Source organism: Poeciliopsis prolifica, unplaced genomic scaffold, assembly GCF_027474105.1.
Source record: "Poeciliopsis prolifica strain line A6 unplaced genomic scaffold, Auburn_PproV2 SCAFFOLD083, whole genome shotgun sequence".
In the NCBI taxonomy this organism is placed as follows: domain Eukaryota; kingdom Metazoa; phylum Chordata; class Actinopteri; order Cyprinodontiformes; family Poeciliidae; genus Poeciliopsis; species Poeciliopsis prolifica.
The window spans coordinates 843,536-867,672 of NW_026562458.1; the positions used below are offsets into that span (position 1 = coordinate 843,536).

General features: G+C 39.7%; 1 protein-coding gene across 1 annotated transcript in view; it reads right to left on the reverse strand.

Annotated features, from left to right (window-relative positions):
• Positions 1–17,509, reverse strand: part of LOC129353044 (ribonuclease inhibitor-like) — a 56,368-nt gene extending 38,859 nt beyond the window's left edge. Inside the window, exons 1-4 of the mRNA XM_055022252.1 lie at positions 16,727–17,509; positions 15,997–16,170; positions 15,157–15,330; positions 14,851–15,024 (exon numbers count right to left, since the gene is read on the reverse strand). Coding sequence (XP_054878227.1) covers positions 14,851–15,024; positions 15,157–15,330; positions 15,997–16,170; positions 16,727–17,493 — 1,289 coding nt within the window. The 5' untranslated portion in view covers positions 17,494–17,509. The remainder of the gene's footprint in view (positions 1–14,850; positions 15,025–15,156; positions 15,331–15,996; positions 16,171–16,726) is intronic.
• Positions 17,510–24,137: the final 6,628 nt, after the last annotated feature.

Here is a 24,137-nt window from a genome sequence, read left to right on the forward strand (position 1 = left end):
ATTAAAGCTGGTTCTGGTTAGCTAGCTGAATAATATAGGTTCTGGTTAGTTAGATGATTAAAGCTTTTTCTGGTTAGCTAGCTGGTTAACGTTGGTTCTGGTTATCTTGCTGAATAATGCAAATTCTAGTTAGCTAGGTGATGAATGCTGGTGCTGGTGAGCTAGATTATTAATGCTGGTTCCTTTTAGCTAGCTGATTAACGCTGATTCTGGTTAGCTAGCTTATTAACGCAGGTTCCAGTTAGCTAGCTGATTTATGCAGGTTCTGGTTAGCTAGATGAATAATGCAGATTATGGTTAGCTAGCTGATTAATGATGGTTCTGGTTAGCCAGCTGAATAATGCTGGTTGTGGTTAGCTAGCTGATTAACGCCGATTCTGGTTAGCTAGATCATGAATGCTTGATCTGGTTAGCTAGCTGATTAATGCCGATTCTGGTTAGCTAGATCATGAATGCTTGATCTGGTTAGCTAGCTGATTAATGCTTGATCTGGTTAGCTAGCTGCATAATGCAGGTTCTGGTTAGCAAGTTGAATAATGCAGGTTCTGGTTAGCTAGCTGATTAACGCTGGTTCTGGTTAGCTAGTTGAATAATGCAGGTTAGCTAGGCGATGAATTCAGGTTCTGGTTAGCTAGCTGCATAATGCAGGTTCTGGTTAGCTAGGTGATGAACGCTGGTTCTGGTTAGCTAGCTGATTATGGTTGGTTCTGGTTAGCTAGGTGATGAATGCAGGTGCTATTAGCTAGCTGATTAAAGCTGGTTCTGGTTAGCTAGCTGAATAATATAGGTTCTGGTTAGTTAGCTGATTAAAGCTTGATCTGGTTAGCTAGCTGCATAATGCAGGTTCTGGTTAGCTAGCTGAATAATGCAGGTTCTGGTTAGTTAGCTGATTAACGCTGGTTCTGGTTAGCTAGCTGATTATGGTTGGTTCTGGTTAGCTAGGTGATGAATGCAGGTGCTGTTAGCTAGCTGATTAAAGCTGGTTCTGGTTAGCTAGCTGAATAATATAGGTTCTGGTTAGTTAGATGATTAAAGCTTTTTCTGGTTAGCTAGCTGGTTAACGTTGGTTCTGGTTATCTTGCTGAATAATGCAAATTCTAGTTAGCTAGGTGATGAATGCTGGTGCTGGTGAGCTAGATTATTAATGCTGGTTCCTTTTAGCTAGCTGATTAACGCTGATTCTGGTTAGCTAGCTTATTAACGCAGGTTCCAGTTAGCTAGCTGATTTATGCAGGTTCTGGTTAGCTGGATGAATAATGCAGATTATGGTTAGCTAGCTGATTAATGATGGTTCTGGTTAGCCAGCTGAATAATGCTGGTTGTGGTTAGCTAGCTGATTAACGCCAATTCTGGTTAGCTAGATCATGAATGCTTGATCTGGTTAGCTAGCTGATTAATGCCGATTCTGGTTAGCTAGATCATGAATGCTTGATCTGGTTAGCTAGCTGATTAATGCATGATCTGGTTAGCTAGCTGCATAATGCAGGTTCTGGTGAGCAAGTTGAATAATGCAGGTTCTGGTTAGCTAGCTGGTTAACGCTGGTTCTGGTTAGCTAGTTGAATAATGCAGGTTCTGGTTAGCTAGGTGATGAATTCAGGTTCTGGTTAGCTAGCTGCATAATGCAGGTTCTGGTTAGCTAGGAGATGAATGCAGGTGCTGTTAGCTAGCTGATTAACGCAGGTTCTGGTTAGCCAGGTGATGAACGCTGGTTCTGTTTAGCTAGTTGATTAATGCTTGATCTGGTTAGCTAGCTGCATAATGCAGGTTCTGGTTAGCTAGGAGATGAATGCAGGTGCTGTTAGCTAGCTGATTAACGCAGGTTCTGGTTAGCCAGGTGATGAACGCTGGTTCTGGTTAGCTAGTTGATTAATGCTTGATCTGGTTAGCTAGCTGCATAATGCAGGTTCTGGTTAGCTAGGTGATGAATGCAGGTGCTGTTAGCTAGCTGAATAATGCAGGTTCTGGTTAGTTAGCTGATTAACGCTGGTTCTGGTTAGCTAGCTGATTATGGTTGGTTCTGGTTAGCTAGGTGATGAATGCAGGTTCTGGTTAGCTAGGTGATGAACGCTGGTTCTGGTTAGCTAGGTGATGAATGCAGGTTCTGGTTAGCTAGGTGATGAAAGCTGGTTCTGGTTAGCTAGTCATATAATGCAGGTTCTGGTTAGCTAGCTGATTAACGCTGATTCTGGTAAGCTAGCTGATTAACAATGGTTCTGGTTAGCTAGCTGAATAATGGAGATTATGGTTAGCAAGATGATTAATGCAGGTATTGGTTAGCTACATGATTAAAGCTGGTTCTGGTTAGCTAGCTTATTAACGCAGGTTCCATTTAGCTAGCTGATTAATGCAGGTTCTGGTTAGCTAGCTGAATAATGCAGATTATGGTTAGCAAGATGAATAATGCAGATCATAGTTAGCTAGCTGATTAGCGCCGATTCTGGTTAGCTAGATGATGAATGCTTGATCTGGTTAGCTAGCTGCATAATGCCGGTTCTGGTTAGCAAGGTGAATAATGCAGGTTCTGGTTAGCTAGCTGCATAACGCTGGTTCTGGTTAGCTAGCTGATTAACGCTGGTTCTGGTTAGCTAGTTGAATAATGCAGGTTCTGGTTAGCTAGGTGATGAATTCAGGTTCTGGTTAGCTAGCTGCATAATGCAGGTTCTGGTTAGCTAGGAGATGAATGCAGGTGCTGTTAGCTAGCTGATTAACGCAGGTTCTGGTTAACTAGGTGATGAACGCTGGTTCTGGTTAGCTAGTTGATTAATGCTTGATCTGGTTAGCTAGCTGCATAATGCAGGTTCTGGTTAGCTAGGTGATGAATGCAGGTGCTGTTAGCTAGCTGAATAATGCAGGTTCTGGTTAGTTAGCTGATTAACGCTGGTTCTGGTTAGCTAGCTGATTATGGTTGGTTCTGGTTAGCTAGGTGATGAATGCAGGTTCTGGTTAGCTAGGTGATGAACGCTGGTTCTGGTTAGCTAGGTGATGAATGCAGGTTCTGGTTAGCTAGGTGATGAAAGCTGGTTCTGGTTAGCTAGTCATATAATGCAGGTTCTGGTTAGCTAGCTGATTAACGCTGATTCTGGTAAGCTAGCTGATTAACAATGGTTCTGGTTAGCTAGCTGAATAATGCAGATTATGGTTAGCAAGATGATTAATGCAGGTATTGGTTAGCTACATGATTAAAGCTGGTTCTGGTTAGCTAGCTTATTAACGCAGGTTCCATTTAGCTAGCTGATTAATGCAGGTTCTGGTTAGCTAGCTGAATAATGCAGATTATGGTTAGCAAGATGAATAATGCAGATCATAGTTAGCTAGCTGATTAACGCCGATTCTGGTTAGCTAGATGATGAATGCTTGATCTGGTTAGCTAGCTGCATAATGCCGGTTCTGGTTAGCAAGGTGAATAATGCAGGTTCTGGTTAGCTAGCTGATTAACGCTGGTTCTGGTTAGCTAGCTGATTATGGTTGGTTCTGGTTGATGAATGTGATGAATGCAAGTGCTGTTAGCTAGCTGATTAAAGCTGGTTCTGGTTAGCTAGCTGAATAATGCAGGTTCTGGTTAGTTAAATGATTAAAGCTTTTTCTGGTTAGCTAGCTGGTTAACGCTGGTTCTGGTTATCTTGCTGAATAATGCAAATTCTAGTTAGCTAGGTGATGAATGCTGGTGCTGGTGAGCTAGATTATTAATGCTGGTTCCTTTTAGCTAGCTGATTAATGCTGGTTCTGGTTAGCTAGATGCATAATGCAGGTTCTGGTTAGCTAGTTGAATAATGCACGTTCTGGTTAGCTAGCTGATTAACGCTGGTTCTGGTTTGCTAGCTGATTAACGCAGGTTCCATTTAGCTAGCTGATTAATGCTGGTTGTTGTTAGACAGCTGTGTAATAAATGTTCTGGTTAGCTAGCTGATTAATGCTTGATCTGGTTAGCTAGCTGCATAATGCAGGTTCTGGTTAGCTAGCTGATTAATGCTTGTTTTGGTTAGCTAGTTGATTTATGCTTGTTTTGGTTAGCTAGCTGATTAATGCTTGTTTTGGTTAGCTAGTTGATTAATGCTTGTTTTGGTTAGCTAGTTGATTAATGCTTGTTTTGGTTAGCTAGCTGCCTAATCAAATCAAATCAAATTTTATTTGTATAGCACATTTCAGCAGCAAGGCATTTCAAAGTGCTTTACATCATAAACACAAGAACACAAAGTCATGCAACATATAATAAACAATACATTGTTAAATATTACATTTTAAATAAAGTTCTAAACAGGTGTGTTTTTAGTTGAGATTTAAAGGAAGTCAGGGTTTCTGCTGTTTGTTGAATAATGCAACAAACAGCTATGCTGTCAGCATAGATGCTGAAAGCTGTTTCTCCTCTCTTGGTTCTGGTTCTGGGGATGCAGAGCAGAACCAGAACCAGAACCTGAGAGTCTGGAAGGTTGATACAACAACAGCAGATCTTTAATGTATTGTGGTGCTAAACCGTTCAGTGATTTATAAACTAACAACAGGATTTTAAAATCTATTCTTTGAGCTACAGGGAGCCAGTGGAGGGACGTTAAAACTGCTGTTATGTCTCTATCTTCCTGGTTCTAGTGAGAACAGGAGCAGCAGCTTCTGGATCAGCTGCAGCTGTTTGATTGATTTGTGGGTCCAGCAATGGTTCTGGCTTTAGAGTTGATGTGCAGATTAATCCTCTGATTTTTTAATTTCTCTGAAAAGAAGCTGGAAAACTTGTTCCATCAGCATTAGATTGGAGTTCAGGTGGAAACGTCACAGGAGGGTTTGTGAGCCTGTCAACTGTTGCAAATAAAGTTTGAGCATTGTTGATGTTTTTGTTTATGACATCTGCAAAGAAAGCCTCCCTTGCATGTTTTACTGTCGAGTGATAGTTGCATAGACTTTCTTTGAAGATGTCATTATAAGTTGAGTTTTACGCCGTTTTCGTTCTGCTCTGCGACAGAGTTGTCTTGCAGATCGTACTGTTTGTGCTTTTCTCCACGGAGATTTCTTCCTACCAGACACAACCTTTACTTTAATTGGAGCAATGGAATCAATGATATATGAAACTTTAGACTGAAAATCATCTACCAACTGATCTACATCATTACAGCTTAAGGGTGAGGAGGAAGAGTAGATTTGATTAAATGTTTCTGCTGTGTTTTCTGTGAAAGAACGTTTTGTGACAGCAGCTGTTTGTCCAAGTGGGTCAAAGAATAAAGAACCTTCAAAGATAACAGCGAAGTGATCCGACAGGGAGACATTATTTATAACGCTGGTTCTGATTGGCTTTTGGATTTTTTCTCCAAAGAGAAAAATGTTCTGCAGGTTCTGAGTTTCAGGTAGAAGTTCTGAATGAAACAGAAAATATTAAGATTTTCCCACTTTATGCTTCAAAGCATTGACCTCTGACCTTCATGGGATGGGAATGTTTTACTTTAACTAGGACTTTCTGAAAGGCAGAGTTGATGAAAAAATCATTTTAATGCAAATATTTAAATTAAAACAGGAAAAGAACAGAATAAGAGGCAAATGAACCAAATGCAGAAGAAAAATGTTTTTATTTAAAATACGAAGAAAAACTGCAGCAAATTTACAAAAGGAAGATTTAATATACAAATCTGACATGTTGAGAAAAATAGGAGCTGATAGAAACAGAAAATGATCAGATTGAGAAAAACTGATCAATATTTCAATGAAATCTGATGAATGAAAAGAAAAAAAAGAGAAACAACATCTTGATATTCAGAGTGAAGCTTTGACTGGAAACAAAGAGAAAAACATGAAGATCCTGGAATAATCCTGGAATAATCCTGGAATAATCCTGGAATAATCCCAGCTTCCATCTTTAAAGGACTGGAAGAAGAAAACGTTTCCAAGGACTCAATCAGAATCATTTTCCCAATAAATAGATTGTAGAGACTGAACTATCTGTTCAACAGTGAGAGAGTTTCTCTGACAGGAGGAAAAACTTTAGACTCTTTAGACTCAAATCAGCTCAGAAACACTGAGGAATCATAACTGAACCAGACTGTAAATCCAGGAATCAGAGGTTCAGTGAATGTGGTGTTGAAGGTGTGGAGGAGGATCAGTGAGTCAGAGGAGACTCTGTAGAAGGACAGAATGCCAGCAGGACAGTCCACATACACTGCTACTCTGTTAGAGACAGAGGAGGAGGAGAGACCAGTTCCTATGTTATTGTGCCAGACATAGTAACCATGACCATCAGAGCAGGTCAAACTCCAAGAATGATCATTATATCCAAACCAACAGTCTCTACTGTTTCCTTTCCTCCTGATTCTTCTGTAACTCACTGATATATTAACATCTCCTCTCCACTCAACCTCCCAGTAACAGCGACCAGTCAGACCAGTTCTACACAGCAGCTGAGGAAGATCAAATCTGTCTGGATGATCAGGATATGACTGAAGCTCCTTCACACATGTCACCTTCCTGTTGTCTTCAGACAGTTTGAGCTCTCTGTCCACTGTGTTTGTGTCGATGGTGAGTTGACAGGAATCTGATGGAGAACAAACACAATCCAGCTGCAGTTATTGATCATTTATTGACACTTTGACTCCTGAATGAGTGATGTGACAGTTTGAAGATGGTTGAATGTGAGCTGCTTTGTTGTCATGAATCAGATGAAAAACACACTTACATTTCCTCAGACCTGGAGTCAAGAATCGGCCTCCAGCAGGCTCCACCCTGAAAGGAGGAGGGGGGTCAGACCATCAGTCTCTTTCAGCAGCAAACATGGACATTACATGTCTCTCAGACACACATTGTCCTCCACTGAGACAGGAACAATCAGTAATGAACAAATTGCAGATAAATCATGTTTTATTGTGTTTTCTCTCTGTAACAGTTTAGATTAAAATTTGATTCTATGCATCAGAATTTCAGGATGACCTGCGTCTCTCTAACATCCTTAACTTCAGTCATTTTCAATAAATTACAATATTTATGAAAAGTATTTCAGTAACTCGGCTCACAAGTTAAACACATCATACAGATTAATTCCCCACAAACTGTTTTAAAGCTTTTATTTGTTAATGATGATGATTTGTTGCTTACAGCTCATGAAAACATTTCTGATCAGATTACAGATCAATAAAAACTATTAATGCAGAAATGTGGGTCTAATGAAAAATATGTTTAATATCTGCTGAAGTTGTTTTAAAACCTGACAAACGAGCCTCATGGGAACCATATTCTAATTTATTGAATATGACTGTAAATATGAGATTATTGACATTAATCCAGTTTAACGTTACTGGGACATTCATGGCAGGAGACGCTGTGCTCCATGCAGATCAACTTGTGCTGTGATAAATAACTGAGGTGGAATTGGTGACTGTGGAACCGGAAAACTAAACTGGAACTGGTTCAGACTGAAACTGGGAGCTTTTAATTCCCCAATCCATCCAAAGCTATTACAATCAGATTTATGATGTTCCCAACAGTCCTGCAGCTCAGCCTCAGTTGGATGATGGTCATTATGTCCCTGTAGATTTACCCAATACACATTCATCAGCTTCAGTCTTCTTCATCTTAAAGGAAGCTCACCAGTTTCAACTTGCAAAGCAGCTAAAGGAGATGATCTGAAAGCTCCACAACATGTCCGTAACCCTTGTGTTTGTTCGCTATCAAGTTTTCTCCACTGACTGTCAGCAGCTGCTATATATGCTACACCTCCATAATCTAAGGAAGATCTCATGAGAGCCTGATAAACTCCCAACAGCCACTTCTTGAAGCTCCACATTCCTGTCCAGAAACACAACAAATTATTCACTTTTTACATTTATTTTGAACTAATTCTATTTACTGTCTCCAGGTTAATTTTTCATCAAAGATGACACCTAAAAATCTCACTTTATTCACTTGATCAAGCTTCTGATTATAGAGTTTTAATTTAACCCTCTTCTATAAAAACATCACTTGAGACTTTACAACTGACATCCTAAATCCCCATTTATTGGCCCAACTTTCAAAATGGCCTCCTGCATCTTTTTCTGTAAATATATGAGATGATGCACCCAGAGAGCCCCATCATCAGCAAATAAAGATTTCCCTATACTTATATCTATCTCATCAAAAATATCATTTATCATAATATTAAACAGAATTGGACAACACACACGACCTTGTGTGGTAGTTTGTGTATCTAGAGGAAAAAGCAACTCTAACTTCCATTTCTCTACCAAACAGAAAATCTAAAACAGTTATAAACCTTCCCCTAAAACCAAGTTTTTCTGGTTTAATCAATAATCCGTCTTTCCATAACATATCATATGTCTTTTCTATATCAGAGAACACAGCTATCACCATTTCTTTATTTGTTTCCTTACTTCTGACTCCAGGCAGTTTCACATCCATCGTATTTCTTCCTGCACAAAAACCACTTTGATATGGACAGAATATATTTTATTTTCAAGAAAATATGATGGCCTTTCTGTTACTATCCTCTCCATTATTTTCCCAAATTGAGATGTAAGAGCTAAAGGTCTATAGTTTGAAGGGTCTGTAGGATTTTTACCTGGTTTCAACACAGGAATTATAACTGACTGTTTCCATGCAGCAGGAATTATTTCTGTCTCCCAAATCAGATTAAAACATTTTAAAATAACAGTAAGCAACATTTCATTTAAATGTTTAAGCATTATATAACAAAGTCCATCTTTTACTGGTGTTGACTGTTTAGCATTAAGAGCTTTTTTCAGCTCATACATAGTAAAAGGCAAATCTAACTCTGATTTGAGATGATTTTCTTATTAGTGACTCCTGGATTTTCAGCTAAAATCTTCTTTATAACTCTTTATATCTTCAGACAGATTTTCTGAACTATGTACTTTAATTAACATTTCTGCTATAAACTAACTTTTCTATATTACTAACAGCAATTTTCCCATTGAATTCTAGTTCAGGTAAGGAAACGTTTTTCTTAACACCTTTCATTTCTTAATAACTCTCCATATCTCAGCTAACTTAGTTTCTCTTCCAATAGAATTACAATATTGCCTCCAACAAGCCTTCTTAGCACCTTATTGTCTTCTAACTATAGCCTGAGTTTTCTTATATTGAATTAAAGCTTCAGAAGTATGCCATCAATTTAAAAGCTTTATTTCTTCCCTTTATAGCAATACTACATTGCTCATTCCACCATTGAGTAGATTTTTTATTTCTTCTTCCCCGTTTTAGAAATGGCAGTTTCTGCTGCATTAATAATAACAGACACAATCTTTGAATTACATAATTCCACATCAAAAAACAAGTTTCATCTAATTTTTCAAACTGTTTTTTAACAAAATATTGAAATAAATCCCAGTTAGCCTTACTTAATCTCCATCTAGGATCACTTCCTGTTCTTTAACTGCTTTAGAACCAACCGTCATTATAATTGGAAAATGATCCCATAGGAGAATCACTCAGCACCTCCCAACATGTAATTCCTGCTATTCCCTTTGCACCAATGTTACATCTAACACACTTTCTAAATCCCTATTACAATCATATCTAGTAGAACATCCATCATTGACACAAACCAGTGATATGATTCAAGAAACTCTTCAATAACTAACCCATTTGAATATGTATTTAGACCCCCATAAACTATTATGTGAATTAAAATCACCACACCATACAGTCGTTCCTTTATTCTGAACATTTACTTCATTAAGATCTTGAATGGTCAACTTCTTGCTAGAATTATACAAATTAATCACTGAAATCTGATAGTTATTAAGATCTGGAAAAAAATGATCATATTTCTGTCCTATTGATTCCACTTTATAACTTTTACCATCTTGCACAAAAGTTTTCACTCCCCCACCTGGTCTTTCCTTTCTATCATGTCTAATTGTTGAATATCCAGGGATTACAAACTCTAATTGGGGCTTAAGCCAAGTTTCTTGAATGCAGATCAAATGAGGTTTAATTATCAAATCAGAAATGTATTCTTGAACTCCAGACCATTACTAATGAGACTTCTTGCATTTAAATGGAATATAACTAACATGAAGAAGAAGGGCCACCACTGCATGATGAAAATAAAGAAGATTGAGTCTCATTCAGTTTTTCCTTATTTGACTCCCAGCTAGCATTCTTAAATTAAGATACTTTTGTGCTGCCTTCACAATGATTTGAATTTTTTCTGTTTTCCTTTGTGTTTGATCAGTGCAATTTATAACCTCCACCATGAATAAAACTAAATCCTCTTTCCTCATGAATAGTGTCAACTTTAATCTTATTGCATTCCACAATTAAACTTCCTTCTTCTACCCCATCACTTTCTTTGGATGCATCATTGGTTGGACAGGCACTTTTTCAGCCGCTTCTACAGAAGGGATCCCATTAGTAATTTTAATTTTCTGTACTTCTGCAGCTCTTGTACAGGGGGAGCTCTAGTAGACAGGGGATGTCCTGAAACCTGAACTATGTTCACCTCCACAATTACAACATTTTAAATGATCTCCCTCCTCACATTTCTCATACTCATGATCCCCAGCACATCTCCCACACTTCTGTTTCCCCTTGCATGCCACTGCAACATGTCCAAATGTTTGACATTTAAAACACTGTAGAGGCGGAGGAATAAATGGTTGAACATCATAACTCATATATCCCACAAATACTTTGTCTGGTAGTTTTCTCTTCAAACTTTATCATGACAGAAAAGCTATCACTCCTTTCTCCATCCTGGTTCCTTTTCAACCATCTGACTTCAACTACTTTCCCTCCTGACATATTTAATGTCATCAACTGGCACATCAGGAGAAATACCTGAAATTACGCCATATACATTTCCTTTTATCCAACATTCTCCCCTTACATTCTCACCTAAGACTTTTTTAATATTCAATCAATCAATCAAATTTTATGTGTATAGCACATTTCAGCTACAAGGCATTTCAAAGTGCTTTACATCATAAACACAAAACACAAAGTCATGCAACATAGAATAAAATACCAAGTGTTTTTTTTTTCTTCTTTTTTTCCTTTCCTTCTTTTTGTCACGGAATTTAAGCGCCTGTTACCACCAGACTCCGCCGTCCGTTTAACCACGGGTATTCGCCGGGCCCCGTTGCCCACAACAGGAAGAAATAAATAAATAAATAAATAAATATCCACAAATACGAATCCATACATATTACATTTCAAATAAAACTCTAAACAGGTCTGTTTTTAGTTAAGATTTAAAGGAAGTCAGGGTTTCAGCTGTTTTACAATTTTCTGGAAGTTTGTTCCAGATTTTTGGTGCATAGATGCTGAAAGCTGCTTCTCCTCTCTTGGTTCTGGTTCTGGATGCAGAGCAGAACCAGAACCAGAACCTGAGAGTCTGTAAGGTTGATACAACACACAGCAGATCTTTGATGTATTGTGGTGCTAAACCGTTCAGTGATTTATAAACTAACAGTATTTTAAAATCTATTCTTTGAGCTACAGGGAGCCAGTGGAGGGACTTTAAAACTGCTGTTATGTCTCTATCTTCCTGGTTCTAGTGAGAACAGGAGCAGCAGCTTCTGGATCAGCTGCAGCTGTTTGATTGATTTGTTGGACAGGCCTGTGAAGATGCTGTTGCAATAATCAATGCGACTAAAGATAAACGCATGAATGAGTTTCTCTAGATCTGGCTGAGACATTAGTCCTCTAATCCTGGAGATGTTCTTCAGGTGATAGAAGGCTGATTTTGTACTGTCTTTATGTGGCTCTGGAGGTTCAAGTCCGAGTCCATCACTACTCCCAGGTTTCGGGCCTGATCGCTAGTTTTTAGTTGTAATAACTGAAGCTGTGCATTGACTCTAGATCTATAGCTCTAGATCTATAGCTCTAGATCTATAACTCTAGATTGTTCCTCTTTAGGTCCAAAAATAATGACTTCAGTTTTATTTTTGTTCAGTTGGAGAAAGTTTTGGCACATCCACACATTTATCTGCTCTAAGCATTTATTCAGTGATTGGATGGGGTCAAAGGTCACCTGGTGACATCATAATGTAGAGCTGTGTGTCATCCGCATAGTTATGGTAGCTAATATTATTTCCTGTTATAACCTGAGCTAGTGGGAGAATATAAATATTGAATAAGAGGGGTCCTAGGACTGAACCTTGGGGTACCCCACATGTGACCTTTGACCTCTTTGATGAGAAGTTTCCAATTGAGTGCCCTTTCTTTTTGTTTAACATCATTACAAATGATCAATAAAGATCCATCTCTCATCACTTTAACATGTTTCACTTTTCCAACCAGTGAGGTAATTTCTATAGTAATTTTTATTAGATTCCACGTACCAAAGGACACACCCTCGTTGACCGTTTTCTAGACTATTTTAAAGTCTGTCATCACAACTGTTTCTCCTTCTGCCTCAGAAAGAGACGATTCTGTTTATTGTCTCGATTTTCTGCGTTTGTTTTTAGCTTTTGAATATTCCATGTTCCTTCATTTTCCCCGCCATCACAACCCTCATCCATTTCTGCGAGATCACTCCCTGACACGGGAGTGACCCTAAACACATACAACCTTACTGCCCCCTACTCCCGTAAAACGACCCGCGCGAGCATCTCAGCGTTCATGTTGCGTTTGAAGGCGGCTCAGAAAACCAGGTTACGGACCTGTTAAACAACAGATTAAACCGTTTAACAGCTAAAAAGTGACCCAGGACATATGTATGGGAAATGCGGAAGCCCCTAATGCAGGCGTCCCCAAAGTTGGTCCTCGAGGGCCGGCATCCTGCACGTTTTAGTTCCCTCCCTGCTGGTAGTATCAAGCTTTTCAGCATGTCAATGTTCTTCTTAGGCGTCTAACGAGCCATCAAATTATCCAGGCGCGTTAAATCAGGGAGAAAACTAAAACATGCAGGATGCCGGCCCTCGAGGACCGACATTGGGGAACTAATGTATCAAATTGATGTAAGAATAACAGAGTTTGGAACGCAGCCTGAGTGGCACATGTGAATAGGGCCTATAACAGGGGTGGGCACTCCAGGTCCTCGAGGGCCGGTCTCCTGCAACTTTTAGATGTATCTCTACTTCAACACACCTGAGTCAAATAATGAGGTCATTAGCAGGTCTCTGGAGAACTTGATTGCATTTAGGAGGTGATTCAGCTATTGGATTCAGGTGTGTTGAAGTAGAGATACATCTAAAAGTTGCAGGAGACCGGCCCTCGAGGACCTGGAGTGCCCACCCCTGGCCTATAAGTTCAGAAAGAGTAAAGACCAGGGGTGGGCATTCCCGGTCCTCGAGGGACGGTGTCCTGCAACTCTTAGGTTTCTCCTGGTCCAACACACCTGCATCAAATACTGAACCACCTCCTAAATGCAGTCAAGTTCTGCAGAGTCCTGCTAATGACCTCATTATTTCACTCAGGTGTGTTGAAGTAGAAACACATCTAAAGGTTTCAGGAGACCTTGAGGCCTCGGAATTGCCAACCCTGGAATAGACTGATAAAAGTTCATATGTTTACTAGTGTAGCAAAACATGAATGAGACATGTGAAGGCTACATCTTACCCTGAAAATTTCAGACAGCGTTTAGCAGCTTAACTTGCCTCCACATGTTTTTCAGATTTGATGTTGAATTTTTGAAAGTTATCAGTTCATGATATCAGGGAGGCAAAGGCACCAGAATCATTGATTACTTTCAAACTAACCAACAAATCAAAAAGCTCAAAGCGACTTGGATGTAACTTGTAACACAACAATTTATAGAAATGTAGTGAAGTAGAAAGTACAGATACTGTAAAATGTAGTGGAGTAAAAGTTCCCAGGATTAAATCTACTTACGTACAGAAACATGAAAAATGTCCTTAAGTTCAGGAACAAAGTTCTTGTCCCAACAACAGGATCAGGTGAAGGACCTCTGCAGTCCCATGATGCTTCCTCTCCTCTTCTAAACCATCTGATGGGCTGATATCATCCCTCTACTTTATCAATAAAATCTGATTCTTTCTCTTATTACCATTCCATTATTGATCCTAAATGTGACGTCAGAGCTGTGGATCTGGAATCTGATTGGTCGGATGGATTTTCCTGGTTTTCCAACACGTTGGGAATTTTTCCCAAACTTTATTGAACATTCCCAAAAGTTTTTCCAACGACTGGAAACCTGAACACATTGTCTTTTCTTGGATCTGTCTAAAAGGTTTTATTATTGTTTTTTAATTTCTACCAGTCAACAGAGCACAATTCTACTTTTTCACCATCATTCACTGCAATTCTTCATTTCCTCTAGAAAACAAGGGATTTCCATTCTCTCCTGATTCCTTTCATTCTTTGATCATTTCCAGATGTCGCCCCCTGGTGGAGATCAAACTACTAAATGGATGAAACTGTTAAAATTCTCACTTTCTTTCTTTGCCTCATGAATTGTTTTCTTCACATTTTATGTCATTTATATTTTATTAAATCCTGAAAGTTGTGAGTTTTGTATAAAATCTAAAGTTTTTTTATTTTTCTCTCCCAGAACTTTAAACATCCATCTGACCAACATGGAGTTACTTTTCTTCTCATCTTTGCTTCTTGGGGCTGATTGGTCTGGAGCTCCATCAAATATTGTTTTAAAGTCTTTCTGCATCAATAGATCATCATGAAATCTAACTGAACTTTGTTATTAATTTAGTCAGAGTCCCTATTAAACTATTAAACCATCTCACTCTTTAATTTTCCTTGTGATCCGTTCTTAGTCTGGAAATATTCCAGAAAACTGGGTGATGATCTCTGCCTCCAGATGAGGCGTCTAAATATTTAATTATCAAATTAAACATTCAGCTTCAAACTAAATGTTTCCCAGCAGACTGACTAAAGACATTTCTCCCTCTTCCTCCTCTATCAGACCTTCTCTGCTCCTGCAGCAGGTTCCTCCATACCTGAGAGCTTCCAGTCTCCAGTGTGGATCCTTCAGTCCAGCCGACAGCAGCTTCACTCCTGAGTCTCCTGGATGATTGTAGCTCAGGTCCAACTCTTTCAGATGGGAGGGGTTGGAGGTCAGAGCTGAGGCCAGAGAAGCACAGCCTTTCTTTGAGACTAAACAGCCTGATAAGCTGCAGACACACAATTCATCACATGATGAGAAAATGAGAAGATTGAGGTAGAAACCAAGGTCTGAACTGACTGACGGACGGACGGACGGACGGACGGACGGACGGACGGACGGACGGACGGCCCAGAGTTACCTGAGAGTTTCCAGGTTGCAGTTTGGACTCTTCAGTCCAGCAGAGAGAAGCTTCACTCCTGAATCCTGCAGGTTGTTGTTACTCAGGTCCAGTTCTCTGAGACTGGAGGACTGGGAGCTGAGAACTGAGGACAGAGCTTCACAGCTTCTCTCTGAGAGGTTACAGACACTCAGTCTGAGGAGACAGGGGGAAAATATGTCTAAATAATTTCCAAAATTATTTTTCAGTCATCAATGTTCCTCTTTACTGATTTAATGAACTGTTTTATATATAATCATTTGCTTGTTGTGAACTGGTCATTCTATATTTTCTCCAGCCATAAAGGACTGATCTAAAGGCAACAAGAGGCTGGCAAGAGAAAATTAAATTCCTCTATGAACTAAATGAATCCATGTCAGTTTTAACAGAAAGAGTCCAATGAAGCCTGAGAATCAAGGCTGGGCTGAAGATCAGCATCAGGCTCAGTTTGAGGATCAGCATCAGAGCTGGTTTGAGGGAAAACAGCAGCTTGAATCAAAGCAGAGCAAATCTACAGTTTCATCTTTACATGTTTAACTATTGGATACAGAGATGGAAAACTGAGCAGCAACTGATAAAAATTATTATTTGAACAAGAATCAAATTGTTCAATAAAAGGATTGTATAAAATTGTCATACAAACAAAACTCATGTTTGGTAAAAAAAAAAAAAAAATTGAGAAAACCAATGTATGGGGAAACATCCATCTCACAGTAAGACATCTATTAATATTTTATTCTATTATTGAGAAAACATTTGCATCATAACTGATAGAATATAATGGACAGAAATCTGGTTTCATCAGGATGGAGAACATTTTACCTGAGAGTTTCCAGGTTGCAGTTTGGACTCTTCAGTCCAGCAGAGAGAAGCTTCACTCCTGAATCCTGCAGGTTGTTGTTACTCAGGTCCAGTTCTCTGAGACTGGAGGACTGGGAGCTGAGAACTGAGGACAGAGCTTCACAGCTTCTCTCTGAGAGGTTAGAGCCACTCAGTCTGAGGAGACAGGGAGGAAAATATGGTATTAATACAATTCTTCAAAATGTCTTTTTCCTGTCAACAATGTTCCTCTTTACTGATTTAATGGACTGTTTTATATATAATCATGTTGCCTTTTGTTGTGAACTGGTTCAGTCTATATTTGGGTCTCCAGCCATGAAGGACTGAACTAAAGGCAACAAGGAGGCTGGCAAGAGAAATATGAAATTCCTCTATGAACTAAATGGAAGGATCTATCTTATTTTACACAACCTTTGCATTTGTTGTGAACTGGTTCATTCTATAGTTGGACCTCCAGGACTGAATTACAGGTAACAAGGAGGCTGGAAAGAGCATTATAAAATCCCACAAAATTCCTATTTCATTTTTAACAGTGGAGGAATTTGCTGCTTTAATATGTAAACACTATGTCCAGTTGCTGAAGGAAATCTGTGTTTTTTTTAACACCCCTGCAATGGGAAACTTTGAAGAGACATTGAAAACATGAATATTTACCTCATAATTAGCAGATTTTTACCTATCAAATAACTACAGTAACAATGTGTGTCCTTACAGAACTTTGTTGGAGGCTTTAACCACTGGCAACAGCCTCAGAAGAATCTCCTCTGAAGCAGAGTATTTCTTCAGGTCAAACACATCCAGATCTTTTCCTGATGACACTAAGATGAAACCCAGAGCTGACCACTGAGCAGGAGACAGTTTATCTGTGGAGAGACTTCCTGAACTCAGAGACTGTTGGATCTCCTCCACTAGAGAACGATCATTCAGTTCATTCAGACAGTGGAACAGATTGATGCTTTTCTCTGCAGACACATTCTCACTGATCTTCTCCTTGATGTATTGAACTGTTTCCTGATTGGTCTGTGAGCTACTTCCTGTCTGTGTCAGCAGACCTTGTAGGAGTCTCTGATTGGTCTGCAGTGAAAGTCCCAGGAGGAAGCGAAGGAACAAGTCCAGGTGTCCATTTGGACTCTGTAAGGCCTGGTCAACAGCTCTCTGATGGAGAGAATTTAGTTTAGAGTCTCTAGATAATGAAAGGCTCTCAGATGTTTGTTTTTCTTCCATCAGGTTGACTCCAGAGTTAATGAAGGTCCGATGAACATGAAGAGCAGCCAAAAACTCCTGAACACTCAGATGGACGAAGCAGAACACCTTGTCCTGGTACAGACCTCTCTCCTCTTTAAAGATCTGTGTGAACACTCCTGAGTACACTGAGGCTGCTCTGATATCGATGCCACACTCTGTCAGGTCTGATTCATAGAAGATCAGGTTTCCTTTCTGCAGCTGATCAAAAGCCAGTTTTCCCAGAGACTCAATCATCTTCCTGCTCTCTGGACTCCAGTGTGGATCTGTTTCAGCTCCTCCATCATACTTGACCTTCTTCACTTTGGTCTGAACCACCAGGAAGTGGATGTACATCTCAGTCAGGGTTCTGGGCAGCTCTCCTCCCTCTCTGGTCTCCAACACATCCTCCAGAACTGTAGCAGTGATCCAGCAGAAGACTGGGATGTGACACATGATGTGGAGGCTTCGTGATGTCTTCATGTGGAGATGATCCTGCTGGCCTGCTCCTCATCTCTGAATCTCTTCCTGAAGTACTCCTCCTTCTGAGGGTCATTGAACCCTCTGACCTCTGTCACCATGCCAACACACTGAGGAGGGATCTGATTGGCTGCTGCAGGTCGTGTGGTTATCCAGAGGAGAGCAGAGGGAAGCAGTTTCCCCCTGATGAGGTTTGTCAGCAGAACATCCACTGAGGTGGACTCTGTAGCATCAGTCAGGATCTCCTTGTTGTGGAAGTCCAGTGGAAGTCGACTCTCATCCAAGCCATCAAAGATGAACAGAACCCTGGAAGTGTTCAAAGCTGCAGATTTCTTTGGTTTCACTAAAGAAATGATGAACAAGTTCCACCAAGCTGAACTTTTTCTCTATCAGCACATTCAGCTCTCTGAAGGTGAATGGAAATATGAACTGGATGTTCTGGTGGGCTTTGTCTTCAGCCCAGTCCAGAGTGAACTTCTGTGTTAGGACTGTTTTCCCAATGCCAGCCACTCCCTTTGTCATCACTGTTCTGATTGGTTGATCTCTTCCAGGTGGGACTTTAAAGATGTCTTCTTGTCTGATTGTTGTTTCTGGTCTGTGTGGTTTCCTGGATGCTGTTTCAATCTGTCTGACCTCATGTTCATCATTGACCTCTCCAGTCCCTCCCTCTGTGATGTAGAGCTCTGTGTAGATCTGGTTCAGAAGGGTTGGACTTCCTGCTTTAGCAATCCCCTCAAACACAGACTGGAACTTCTTCTTCAGACCAGATTTAAGTTTATGTTGACAAACTGCAGCAAAAAGTCCTAAATTAACACAATGAAAATCAGATTTCAAAAAACAAATAATCATATTTTGAATTTGATTACATCGCTTCAGCAAATGTGTAATTTATCCATCAAATGTACTTACTGAGCTGCAGATGGTCAGCCAGCTCCTCCTGCTTCATCCTCCTCAGGAAGTTCAATGTGATCTTCATCACTGCCTCTCTGCTGCTCCTCTTCTGCTCTTCATCATCACCTTCCAACACATCATCATCTCTCTGACTCTCTGAATGTTCTAGGTAATCTGGACTCAGAACTTTCTGGATCTTCTTCAGTTCTTTCTTCACAAAAGTAACAATGTTGTCCTCCAGCAGCTGGAACAGAATAATAGATGAAGGAAATGTCAGAGTGAAATCATGGAGCCAAACACCAGATGGATGTTGGACAGACTGACAGTCCTCTGGTCTACAAAGTGCAGCATGAAGGTGATTTTGAACAGAACTAATGAAAAATAATTGTTGTTCATATACAGACCATAAATATGGAGTCCAGCTGTGTTTGATGCTGCTGGACAGATGGACCACTGGGAACCTCTGAGCTCTGCTGGTCCACTCTGTGGAGGAACCAGGAACAATTAGGAAGTCAGGAAATATTCATCCAGCAGTTTTCACAGAGGAAATCACCAGGAGTTTCACATTAAAAGTCCCTAATATAGAAAAACATATCATCACACAAACACAATTCAAAGTGAGGAAGAGGAAAATTATCTACACTGATGAATACCAGTAACACCAGAATAATCCAGGAACCATTTTAAAATGTTGATTTTGAACTTGGACTTCAAACAGTCCAAACTGTCAGCAGATCTGATGCTGGTGGAGACAATTTCCCAGAGCTTGGGGACAGTGGAAGTGAAGGCTCTGTCCACACAGGTCTTCAGGACAGTGTGGGACATCCATCAGGTTCTGATGACTAGATCTGAGATGATGTGGACATGGAGGAGGACTGAAATATGTGGGTGTGTCCATGTGGGATCCTCTCCTGGATGTTGTAAAGTTTAATGTTCCTGCTGATCCCATTAAGAACCAGCAGAACCTCTGATGGTCCACATCAGCTCAGTTTGGTTGAGTTCCAGCAGATCTCACCAACCACATCATGAAGCTTTCCTTCCCTGCTGAACTGCTCTCACAATGCACACAGGAACCAAGTCCTGATGGACCAGAATGGCTTTACCAGGTATTTCCCAGTGGAAATGTGATCCACTGTTAGTCTGACATGGAGCCAGGAAGCAACAGAACATCATCATCAACATCCAGAGATAAAGATATGAAGGTGTTTCATGAGAACAGAGCAGATGATTTCTGTAGATAATGGATCAAACCTCTGGAAATATAACTGGAAACATCTGAGTTCTTACTGGTTCAGTTTCCAGAGTTACAGCAATTAGATACAGCTCACCTCTCTGATGATGGAGATCCAGGAGATTTAAAGTCAGCAAAAGGAGGATCCATGGACCCATCACTCTTAAAGGAGACACAGCTGGGTTCTGGTTCTGATTCTTGTTTGAATCTCTGATGGATCCTGAAAGAAAATCTCTCATTAGAAACTTTCTGTTTGCTTTCAAGATAATTTTTATGTGACTGTAAAATAAAACAAAATCAAAACCAGAACCAGACAGATCATCAACCTGATGTTTCTAAATGATTCCTATCAGAACCGGTCCAATCCTCCAACATGTTCCTGATCATTGATCCTCCTGAATAATGTCCAGCCTTCTTTAAAGAGCAGAAAGATCAGTTTCTGAGACCAACAGGTTGGTTTAAATGACTGAGAGAACAGTTTGGTGATTAGTGTTGAGTTCTGACAGGAGCAGAACCAGGAGTCCTTTCTACTCTGACCATCCAAGGAGGATCTGATGGAGCTTCAATCAGAACCAGATGGTCCATTAGAGACACTGAAGCCCACTGCTCAATCAGATCCACTAAATATTCAGTTTAACTGTAGAAATGGTTGATAATCTGCCATGTTGGATGATGTTTGAACTTCAGAGGTGGAATCATAAAAATAATTCATAGAAAATGTTTTATTTCAGAATGAATCTGTCTTTTGTCAGATTTTAGAGAAAGAGGCAAATATCAAATATAATATAAAACCCAAGAGAACTTGGTATCATCACATGGCCACAATAACAGATATAAACAGAAGTTACAGCAGTTAGAAACATCTCACCTCTCTGATGGTGGAGATCCAGGAGATTTAAAGTTAATCTGGTCTTCCTTTGACCAGTCGCTCTTCAAGGACACACAGCTGGGTTCTGGTTCTGGTTCTGGTTCTGGTTCTGGTTCTGGTTTGAGTCTCTGATGGATCCTGACAGAAACATGATGATTAAAACTTAATCAGCAAAGAGGAGAGCAGCAGCAGCTTCATCACCACGTCTGTTCTGGCCTGATATAGTGAACGCTGTGTGAAAAGGGCTGTGGACAGTTAGAGATGGTGACCTCACCTCTGACCTTTGCTCTGGCTCTCATCTTCCCCACACAGAGTGGTTTTAGAGGGAGGGACTCCCTCCTCTCTGTCCTCACACTGATCCATGCTGCTGAATCCACATCAGCTCACACACTTTCTAGCTTCACCTGCAGAGGAAACACACATCATTCATCTGCACATCAACTCTGATCATCCTTTACATCATTAGTGCTGGAAAAAGATCAGCTGCTCCTCCTCTGATTGGCTCTTCTTCTCTGCTTCATATCAGTGTCAGGTGAATGCAGTCAGACAGCAGAGAGGCAGAGGAAGCTGCCATCAGCTGCTGCACTTCTACTATCAGTCCACTAGATGGAGACATGGAGCAACATTTACATTCAAACACAGAGTAAACCTGAGCAACAGGAAGTGTTTTCTGCTCCTTCAAAGATTAACTATTTCATAATCTGACTGGGAAATTGTTTTTTCTGACTTTAATGCTGGATTCCAGAGTTTGATTCCAGGAAATAAAACCAAGAATCAGTTTGTTCAGAGAAGAAAATAAAGAAAACCAGATGTCCAGCAGAGAACTTCAAACGGCAGAGATTTTAGTTTTTCAGCTGAAATCAGAAGTGAACATTTTCTCCAAACATCAAAGTTCAAGTAGGAAACAAAGCAAACTTACAGTTTGTTCAAATGATCCAAAGAGTTGATGAAGAAAATCTGAACAAACAAGCTGAGACCCAACAGAACCACGGTAGATCCAGACTGGTGCCACAAATAAAACAGGTTAGTTTAAACTGAAAGTCTTATGAGGAGAAAAGAGCCAGACTGGTCTGACTGGTCTGACTGGTCAGACTGACTGGGAGTCAGAGGAAAGTTTCTCTGTTGACGTCTGAAGAAAGATCACTTCTCATAAATCTGGATCTGCTGTTATTCTGCTGATCCAGGTTCTGTTCAACACCAATTGAACCAGAACCTTTTTTAAACTTGGAACCAACTGATCTCTTCATTAATGGGGGCTTGTCTCCCCCTTGTGGTGAAACACTTACCTGCGTATTGTCTTGTTATTAATATCATAAACGTGTTTTTACACGTTATGATATTAATGTCATAATGTTAATATCCAAAAGCTCTCTTTTGGATTACAGAGCTGTAATCCAAAAATTAAGAGACCACTTAAAATGATCAGTTTCTGTGATCTTATTTTTTTTATAGGCTTATATTTGAGTAAAATGAACAATGTTCTCTTTTCTATGAAGTATTGACAACATGTCTGACATTCCAAGCAAAAATGTGTTTGCAGAAAATGAGAAATGGTGAAAATAATAAAAAAAGTTGAAGCGTTTTTAAACCACAAATAATCTAAAGAAAACAAGTTCATTTAAAATACTGATTTTACTCAGTTCAGAAATCATTTGGTGAATAACCAGGTTGTCAATGAGGTTCTCAGTGGTCTCCATTTTTTTTTATTTTTCAGAGCTGGATGACCGCAATAGTAAAAAGTGATCAGAACCAAAACCAGTTCTAAGGTTTCATTTATCAGGACATGAATGACTTTAGGGTTTGTTTTTCTGCTCACCTGGAGCACCAGCCGGGTGGAGTCAGTCTGAGTTCCTTCATCATCTAAAGAGAACATTGAAGATCCTCCTGGAACAAATGGAGCTTTGGAAAGAAATCAGCAGGAAGTGAAAGCAAAATGGATCTTCATCACTTGTGAAGTGAACGACATCAGAGTTGGATTCAGTGGAGTCACATGAAGAACAGAAAACTGAGGCTGGAATAATAAACATGTTAAATATTAGCTGCTTATATTGCTCTCAGTGAACTTTATTTGCTGGACTTTGATTAGAAAAAAAAAGCTATGATAATCCTGATGTTACTCTGAAGGAGTGTTTCTTCATCCAGTCATTTATTAAACTTGCCTGATTCTGTCTCCCATAAAGCTCCACTGGGTCATCAATATGTGACTGAACAGTTCAGTCAGTTTAGCTCATTTTAGCAGAAACTGAAGGTAACAGACTGTGGGATAAATTGAGTTAGGCTCATATGAACATTCATGGTTTATCTGCACCAAAGCAATGTTAGAGTGGGAGATCCTGGATGTGGGTGAGGGAGGTAAACTGGGTTACTGCTGCCCAGCAACTCCTTCCCATTTCCTTAAACTACATCCACCTGCAGGAACAAGGAATGTGGCTTTTTGTCCACATCTGAAGCAGTGCTGACAGATATCACCCTGCATGCTTGGAATCCTTAGCCCTCACAGATCTGCCATTAAACTGTAGATATGTTTAGAACTGCAAAGTGATAATTTAATGTAGCTGTCCCCACTAAGGAACTGAATTATGTGGAAACCTTAAATGTATGGATTTTATTGCAGGATGATGCAAATGGCCAAGAGAACAAATGCAGAAAATGCTTTTCAATCTGTACCATTAGAAATGGTATAAATTGCTTTGCAGATCAGACATCAACTCCAACAGGGGGATGGATGGGACAAGAATTTTCCTTCCAAACATGAAAATGTTTAGTTTTTACTTTAGACCTGGAAATGTAAATTTGACATAATATTTTCAGAATCATAAGTAGATCTGGTAAGGAAGTAAACCGAGAGCCCTCATGATGCAATTTGTATATTGACCCATTTCACTCAAATTAAAAACATTCAAAGGGATTTTTTAACACTGATGTTTTAATTCAAAATTTCTTTGTGAATCAGTTCCTTCAGAACACATCATTTCATTCTCCTTCACTGTACAAGGCTATAAAAGTTCACAGCAACAGCACAAACATACAAAATAGTCATTTTTACCAAATTCATTTTTCCTCCTCTGCTCTCCTTAAATAATCTGAACTCTGGTGAGGAACCAGCCATAGCAAAAAGATTCAAGTCAGTGTTTACAATCTTATTTACAGAGAACATTGATCAAAGTGCATTGAAGAGAGTCCTGATTTACAGTCACGTCTCTGAGGGAGGAAATATATTTACACTGTTTACAAAACGCTGCAACCATGGTGATCTCAGCAGCAGCAATAATAATAATGCAATTAACAGAAGAAACCTTAATGTCAGTCAGCAAAGCATGATCAGAAATATTAACAATCTGTTTCATAATTAAATACTTTTAGTCTCCAGACTTGTTCCCCGTTGAGACCTGAGAACTTTGACCCGGTTTGAATCAGAACCAGGAAACGGGT